The sequence below is a fragment of the Danio aesculapii genome, chromosome 22 (genome assembly GCF_903798145.1).
Source record: "Danio aesculapii chromosome 22, fDanAes4.1, whole genome shotgun sequence".
NCBI lineage: Eukaryota > Metazoa > Chordata > Actinopteri > Cypriniformes > Danionidae > Danio > Danio aesculapii.
The window spans coordinates 21,408,654-21,417,896 of NC_079456.1; the positions used below are offsets into that span (position 1 = coordinate 21,408,654).

The 9,243-nt window shown below is 35.2% G+C and overlaps 1 protein-coding gene across 1 annotated transcript in view; it reads right to left on the minus strand.

Moving 5' to 3' along the window:
* The window catches only part of ell (elongation factor RNA polymerase II), a 79,266-nt gene extending 70,278 nt beyond the window's left edge, over nucleotides 1-8,988 (minus strand). The window contains 1 exon segment of the mRNA XM_056447583.1: nucleotides 8,797-8,988. Within this exon segment, the coding sequence (XP_056303558.1) occupies nucleotides 8,797-8,931 (135 nt within the window). The 5' untranslated portion in view covers nucleotides 8,932-8,988.
* Nucleotides 8,989-9,243: the final 255 nt, after the last annotated feature.

A 9,243-nucleotide genomic window follows, 5' to 3' on the forward strand; every position in this document is an offset into this window, starting at 1 on the left:
TATATATATAGTCTGAGAGTTTTATTTATTTGATAGCTTATTTCACATTTCTTGTTTGTAAAGGCTAAATACAAATAAAAAGTAAACAATTTTTTAGTACGGTTTTTCTTTAAAGTTCTAAAAAGTTATAAGAGCCTGAATGTTATTAGAGACTTTACAAATTCAGTTTGCAGACATTTGTGGGTACAGACATCCATTGTGTGCAGTCTTGCCAGTTTTTTCCTGGCATTTTAATGTTGTCTATATGGAAAAGAATTATATTGTATCTATCGAAATTAAGAAATATATTGTGATATAAATTGCCATATCATCCAGCCCTATCGCAACGTATATAAAAATCGCAGAAAAACAAAATATATCATAATGTCAGATTTTTCCAATATCGTTCAGCCCTAATGAAAGTGTTCAAAAACATATTTCAGATCCCTAAACTACTATGCTAGTTTTATAAATCAATGATCACATATTGAACTGATAAAGAAGTTGAAGTTACAAGGAACACTGCTTAAAAAAATGATAATTATGCGAAAATTAAAACCACTTTCAAAAATTTTTAAAAAGATATTCGTCAATTAAACACAAAAGACAGCTTTTATGATCAAATTCCACAAGTATCAAGCAAGATTAACAAATTACATACATTATGCTCTATTTCACACTTCATTATTTGACTTCAGAATATAATGTACAAATCATAAATACTAGTGCTGCACGATATTGGAAAAAACTGACATTGCAATATTTAATGTTTCTGCGATACATGTCGCAATATAGAGTATGATTTCAAGAGATGACTTCAATGGGAAGAGTTTGTAATTACAGATTTATTGGGATAATTATGTAGGCCAGTACATCTAGATAAAATATAATAAACCAAATCACAAGCATTGATAAATACAGTAGCAAAAAAACAAAATAAACAGTGCTTTATAGTTTTCTGGGAGCCTAGAAGTGTTCAGGAATTGAATTATCAAATGTAAATGAGCACTGTATAGACTTCATTAATCTTTCTCCAAGTTATAAACATTATAAATTGTTGTGCCCTAATGCTTAAAACGGGCTTGGAATGCTAACGCAGTCATAGACCTTAAAAATATATGCAAATGCTAATATTTTTGGTCATTTTTTGGAGTTGGTGCAAAGTGGAACAACAAATCACAAGCCTTTTCAACTGTGGCTCTATAGCATTCACGAGACATTAATCGTGACTCCACATATCAGATCCTGCTATGCATCTATAGCAAATGCTCACATTGCGATATTGATGCTGAAACAAAATATTGTGCAGCCCTAATACATTCCACTTAAACTTTACTTTTTGAAGCTTATTAGAGCCGGGTCACTGTTAGCATTCATTGTATGGAAAAACTACAGCTCAAACATTCTGCTTAATGTTGTTTAACAAAGTCATCCAGTGACTTTCTTCAACGACATGAGTGACAATTTCATTTCTGGGTTGCTGTGAATCTGTTTAATCCTCGGTCCTGGCACGAGTCAGATAAGGCTATCGCTTGAGACAACAAATCAATGACGGTCACCTGTGGAACTGCAAAAAAAGTGCAAACTAAGAGGAAGGTGAAGCCGCCACTGTTTGTGCTTCCCCTCTGGTGTCACTCAAAGTCATTACGATGGTCGATAATACCAGACTCCAAACACTGAGGAAAGACCCCTCTATCTAATACAGTTTATCTATGACACAAGGCTAGATAAAAGATTATCATGTCCCTTTAATGACAATTTTTGCTGCCAGTTACTCTATAGAGACACTGTGTCAACTACTTCCCCTAGTGGCACCTCAAGACTCTACACCACTTCCTTCTGAGAACAAATCAAGTCCAGTTTAATTCTCGTCATCATAATTGTGTTAGTTTGACATCAAGGGGCAATCTAAAGGCTTTGTTTTGAAGGCAAGCATGAGGCCAAGTAAATGTGCAACAGTTCTGATTTCATGTATAATTTTTTTTAGAGCTGCATGAACACTTGTTACAAGTTCACAATCTCCATTTAAACTATTTTCATTCTAAATGATTGTGATCTGCATTTGGGTATTAAAATTGTCAAAAGGTACTTTTGCTTTCTAAAGCTGTCGTTAATTTTATGCTTTTTTGCATGAGCGAGAGAAATATTAAATAATTCATTCTTTAAACGACTCAGAAAAACTTTACTATATACCCGGAGAGGAGGAAACGACTGGTCTATACTGGCTGCAAAATATATGTACACCATAAGTAATGGTTAAATAAAGCATTTTCCTTATTTAAATAATCTCAATGTTTAATCTTGAAATTATTATCATTTTTCAGATATTAAAGGATCTAGGCCGAAGGAAAATTAAATGTTTTTATTCCCTTTTCTGTCGTTTATTTCACGTGCTGTATACTTTATTAATTTGATGTCAGTATATTACATGGGATATTTCATATACATATCTAAAATGCTTTGGCATTCAAGTTTACTTTGAATTTGAAAGAGAGAAAAGCATAAAACAGCATAAGAGATAAAGTGGATTTTTCTTTTTACTTTAACCAATTGAAAAGAAACAGTGTATAAAGGTTTCATAATAAATAAAATTATTGTTAAATTAAATTGTGTAAATTGTGGTCATTTTTAACTATTCAACTATTTTTGTGATGTTGGTAAATAATGTTTCAATCCAGCTACCACTGCAAGTATATTTTAAACCTGTGGGAAGCACTGGCCTGTGTTAAACCACAGGAACCCAATACCATCCAAAAAGTAAAAACTTTTAAAAATCCCAAAATTCCCCAAATCATCAGTGTCAATAACCTTGTGGTTAAGTTCAATGATACATATCCCTGAGGTGCTCAAGGAGACCAGAGTTTCAAACTAAATGTCCTTTGCCGATCATGCCCCTCTCTCTGCTTCTCATTACGTCCTGTCAATACTTTTAACGGTCCCATTTATTAAAGAAAAAAAAATTCAAACTATTGCTCAAAACAAAATGATTTGGGGATTTTACATTTTTTTTTAATCAAACTCTGTGTGTGAGATATTTACACAAAATGAAACAATAGTTTAATGCATCGTTTGTTTACAAATTTGCTAAATAAAAGATTCTTTACAGTCCTTTTTTTTTACAGTGGGAAAACTTAAAGAATGAACAAAATTAATCTAAATCTAAAATTTCAGTTGAATCTCACAATCAAATTGATCAGAACCAGTTTTTCGGAAACTTTGGTACAACAAATCCTATGACCTTAAAAACTCGATTTTTGCCATGTGATGACTCTCTGCTGGATAAGACAAAACCTTTGGACTTGAAGTTACAACAAGCAGAAAAAAGGAACAATGAGATATAATAAACCAAGGTGCCAGAAAGCATTTCCTTTTTAACATGCTAAACAACAGGGCAGCCCAGTGAAATGGCTGACCCATTTATTTGCAGTGCCAATTCATTCTGTCTGTCGTGATTTTTCTCTACTTCAAGCATCAAGAACAGAAGCCAACCTTCCATCCTAATAGAGTATTCAAGATGACCAAGTGACAGACAGAATCCACTAAAACTAATGAAACTAATGTGTAGATTTGATGCAGTCTGAAGCCAAAGACAAATGCACAAAAGGCAAGAAGCTTTGCTAGTCAGTTGTTGTTCAATAACGGTTTGCTAATATTTGTTTAAATATATTGCAGCCAATAATTAAATGCAACTGAATTGAAGGATCTCAAAAAAAAAATAAAGCCAAATTTTTTTTTATACAAATAAAAAACAATAAATAAAATTAGTTGAATAATGCATAATGTTCAAATTTGGCAAATTATTGATTAATAGAAGTGGACTAGCTTTTATTCAACCTCTGGCTTCCCTAATTGAGAATACAAACATGTGAACCATTTCCAGGGGTGCGTTTCCAAAAACCATCATTAGTCAACTAAGGTTCCGTCAATACAAACATCCTTTGTTGAACATCATTGGTTACTTATTAAGAAATGTATCACTATATACCTGTTGGTTAGAACATTTCTGCAGTGGTTTAAATGTCAAATTGTAAAAAGCAGACTTTTACAACAAATAAAATTAAAAATAAATAAACAACAACAACAAAATTATTATTATTATTATTATTATTGCGTACATTTCTTAATAAATAGCCTACTATAAATTCCAAGCATTAACGATTTATATGATGTATGAGATTTAAATAGGTGTTAGCTAGTTTATGTTTTTGAAATGAATATGCAATATTCTCAATATTATTTGTAAAGGAAACAGGCCCTATATGTGCTGTTTACATAAATTTCAATTAATATGGAAAGCGAGGGCATGTTTTTAATCAATACAATATTGGAATTCTTTTAAAATGCGTGTGCATGGAAAACAATATCATTTGCACAAAAGATTATGGGGTTTTCCCTCTAAAGAAGTTGTTACTCCACCCCGTTTACAGCGTCATTATGGACATTTTACGTTATAACTAACGTGGTTCAAACGATGGATCAGCGACAAAGGAACTACAGTTTTGGGAAACACTTTCTTTTCCCAAACGATGCATCGTACTATGATAGTTCAGCCACGAGTTATGTCGTTGTTTTCGAAATGCACTCCAGAGAGACGGCTCCATGACAACCCTTGAAAAGTTTGGTTAAACGTGAAGAAATTATGACAAAATACTTTACTATTGCCGAACGAACTTCTGGAATGGAATCATTTAACGGAATAATTACACAACTGTTCTTTCGTGTTTTATTTTTAAGTATCAAACAGAAACGGAGTAAAAAGTAAAAGCTATTTCGTAACGTTGGTAAAAAAAATTAATTGTGTTTTTATAGTAAGTTGTTTAACCAATTACCGTAAAATTCAGTCAATTTCAGAATTTGAAAAAGAGAACGCAAGCATTAAAGGTGTCAAAATTAATTGTTTCTTCGATGACAATTCGTATCGGTTCAGTAATAGATCATAACCGGTCATTACATACTGATGTCATTTATCTCATATGCGCTATATTGCGGTAGCTTACTATGTTGAGGGAGGCGACAACACTTTAACTTCATAAAAAAACAAAAGAAACTCTGCACAATTCACTGCGTGTGTTTGCTGGACAGTCTTTCACTGACACTGAAGTTACAGCAGAAGCGCCTGTTTCACTTCATAGAGAAACTAAAAGTAAACTCCATTTCCCTCTCTCTTTCTCACTGTAAACCTTTGACCTGTTGGCGTGAGGTAACTTTTCCTCTCCTTTTGTTGTTATAGCGATACTTCTGGATACATACGCTCATCGGTGAACAGCACTCGGTGCCACTCATCGGTGAAGAGCACCAAAGGGTTAGAGCCAACTGCAGCCCTTTCTGTTAAACACGTGACCAATCATAGGGGTGTAAGAACTCGCTCGACAAGGTTCAGAAAGCGAGCGGGATATTAATATTTGTTTATTTGCTATAAATGCTCATCTTGTTCTGTGAATGCACTTGCGTTTTTAAAAGTACAGTTCACATGTCTGACTGCTTGTATTAAAAGGACAAATTGTATTATAAATAATACATAAATATAAATACATTTATACATCAATACAAGAATTGCTGTGCTGTAAAGTAAAATATAAAATAGTGTATGGAAAGCATCGCCAATGCACCGTGATATCGAATTGAACTGAATCGATGGCATGATAATCGTAACCGAACCATGAGACCAGTGGTGGTTCACACCTCTAGTAAGCATTGCAGTGATATGCAATTTAAGAAAACATGAATATTCGTTTTGAGATTTTCTTAACACTATCTTTTAAAAATGTTCCCAAGTTCTTAGTGCTTTTGAAGAATAACATGAATATTAACTTAAAACGATAACACAATAACTAATTTGGGAAAAAGATGCATATCTAAAGGCAAGCGAAGCTAACAACTTCAGCTGACACTGAACAATTAAATCAACAATAGCACCTTGTTCTCCAAGTAAAGAAAAATGACATGCATAGATTTAAAAAGTAGTGTTGAATACAAAAGCACCATTATTTGAATAATTATTAAACGCTAAACGGTTTCAAAAACAGGGCTTATCCCAAAACTAAAATATCTTAGAAAACAAGACTTCAAAAAACACATTACTGGTGTTGTAGTTTGAAACCATTTACTGCGCATATCATAAGCTCAGGAGCTCAAAACCTCATCTCAGTTCCTGACCTCTTTAAAACCCAAGCCAAACAGGAGACACCAAACACATATCATATGTTGCAACAATTAAAATCATCAGGTTCTCCATGGTGATGGTGAGTTAAATAAAAAAGTGATCATGAATAAACAAACCAAACAGCCAATAGACCAAACCAACTTTCTAGTAGCATTTGTGAAGTCTACTTGAAAGCTAAAAATACTCGAGCAAAGCTTCAGCCTCCCGCACAGTGTCACATGCAGCCAGTCGAGTTGAGTTTCACATATCGCATCTAAAGAATATGCCATATTAATCAGCACATAAGAGCGGCAGCAACACTTAAAACAGACTTATTGTTAAGTTCACACACCAGTTTGGGTGTAGACTGAGAGCTGTAATTTTATTCCTATCGTCCAATTTACTGACATCAGAAGTGTGACTCAACTTCCACTCCAGTTTAAATACGAAGAGTCTTGTCCTTTGTTGCATCTCAGCTCGAGTTGCATTTGCTTTATTATACCGAACACAAAGTGCATCAAAAGCAGCTTCCTTTGATCTGAAACAGCGCAGCTAAATCAATGCATGTTATTATCAAATATCGTCTACCGGACCACTCTGTTGTATCTGCAACAGTTCATGATCCTTTAATCTAGAAAACAGCAAAGTCACGCAAAACACGCAATGAATTATTCACTTTGGGGTTTTTTGAAGATGTGGCAACCGTGTTTATGCTCTGTTTGCTGATGGATTCCAATGGTATTAACCACTGACAATCTCAAAAGGCGCACGTTCACCGCTTTGCTATGTGGAAAAGAGCGTCCACCTAAAAGAGAGTTTAAATTAGTAGCAGGGACTGGATTCAAATAGAAACCACTGGTTCAGGCTCATTTGGCAGAAAGCTGAATCTTTCTTATCAAAAGCAAACTTCTACAGCTTGGAAGGTTGAGCAATTGTTTCTAGGACCTACATATTCAACAAACAAATGTTATCAATGCAACGTCATGGGTTCAGTCAAATCCTGACTACCTCACATCACTTTATCTTTGTTTTTAGATAAGCAGATAAGCTTGGTGGCTTGGAAATCTGGTAGACTTTATTTTAAAGTAAATAATTCAATTTTATTAAACTTTCTTACTGTCCTTCAAACCACTTTTTTTCAGCAAGTTTATAAAATATATATATTTTTTATTAAGTACAGATGAAAATGTGTTTTATTTTTACATAATGCCGCGGTCTTACTCGAGTTTGAGCATGCGAAATTCTGGAGTATGGCGCTGCGAAAAGGGGCGGGATTAAACAAGATGATTAGACATTAGACAAAAAGTGAGCGATTAGTCCATATTTTACATTTCTGTACAGTGAGGTCATGTTATGATCTTCGATTGGTCTTACGCAGTTACATGATGCAATTTCACAGGAAGTTAACAAGAATTATTTATATTATTTATTAAATTTCCCATTTATTGTATTCTATTAACGTCTCCCTTCACCCAAACCCAAAAGTCACAGTAACGTAATAACAGTAGTCGCAGCAAGTATTATTTATGCTATCTATTACACTACCCAATAAATAGGATTTTTTAAAGCCTACCCCAACCCCAAGCCTAAACCCAACAATCACAGTACTGTAAAATTATTATTGCTGCTGTCATGATGTGCATATCGCACTTCTGGCCGGCCGCGATTCTGGTCTAGTCTTTACCGCAGCAAACTGCGAAACTTGTCCATGAGCTTGCGTTTCCTGCCCGAGGCATTTGCGTGCCTATGAATGGAAGTCTATGGGGAGAAAAGTTGACAACAGAACATTCTACCCATATTTTTTAACTTTAATTATGCGTTACTGTAAAACTTAACTATTGTTTTACTCTGTAAACTACTGATGACATTTCTACAGAATTCAAATTAAATTGTCATCTAAACCATTTATTACATTTGATTTGCACAAAGTGCCAAGCTATCAGGCATGTTTATTTTGTTTTGTGTTAGGAAACCAATATTTTGTAGAATAAATCAGATTTTTAATGTCAATTTTGTCACGTGCTTAAAAAAATGGCTCTAAATAACTTTTTATTTTTTCATTGGAAGAATCATCAGACCACTGTAGAACAATAATACTAAAAAACACATACTACTCATACCTAGATCTAAACATTTTTGGGGGATGTTTAACTTAACCATTACTAATTCAGTCTGGCCACTAGAGGTTTGCTGAGGGCCCCAGGCCCCTAGTTTTGAATCCAACATAACCAGAAAAATATAAACCTATCATTTAAATTATCAAAACTTTTTAATCCTTAAGACTTTCCCAGGTCTGAAAAAGGGGTGGGAAATAAAACTAAATATTCCCACACACTTTCAGGTTTTCCACCAACCTGGCAGCCAAGTGCTTTAAACCAAACTAGACTGTCTGCCACCAGACCAACACACATCTAACAACTTATTTTTCTTTTATCACCTGCTGTGGGTTCAATTAACGGCTTTATTGGCGTATGAAGTGCTTGATAAGGAAGCCACCAACAGCAAACGGCAGGGACAGGGTCGCCACACCGAAGTTCCTGCTCGCTTTGAGGGGAATGTGTTGAGCTGAGTGGGTGATTTGCTGTCAGGCAGGGAAATAACTGTCGCCTGCTGTTCAGTGTTAGCCTGTTAGCTCTGTTTATCCAGCCTCGCGTTGCGCTCGACGCGCGTCTTACCTTGTTGCTCTGGTAGTCCTCAAACGCCCGCAGAGCGCTGTCTGTCAGCTTGACATGATAGACGGATATTTTGCTGCCATTGCTCACTCTTCCACAGGACAGTCCGTAACACTGCTCCTCCTTCAACGCCGCCATCTTGCTCGCATTTCCCACCACGCTCACGCGCCTCTGCCGTGAACGCAACAAGCAGCTCGAGCGAGCGGAGAGTATGAATATTCATCAGGCGTGAATTACGTACAGGCGGGAAGGGGCGTGGTTTCGCGGTAATCACGAGAGAGATGACCAGTGATGGGGAGCCTGGCGACTCGGTTCTTTCGAGCAGTTCGATTAAAAAAGCCAATTCGAAAATGATTCACCTGTTCTTTTACCTGGTCAGTGATATTACAGCTCTTAAAGTCATTTAATAGTACGTATTACTATGTATTTATAAGTATTTTGAAAAAAGAA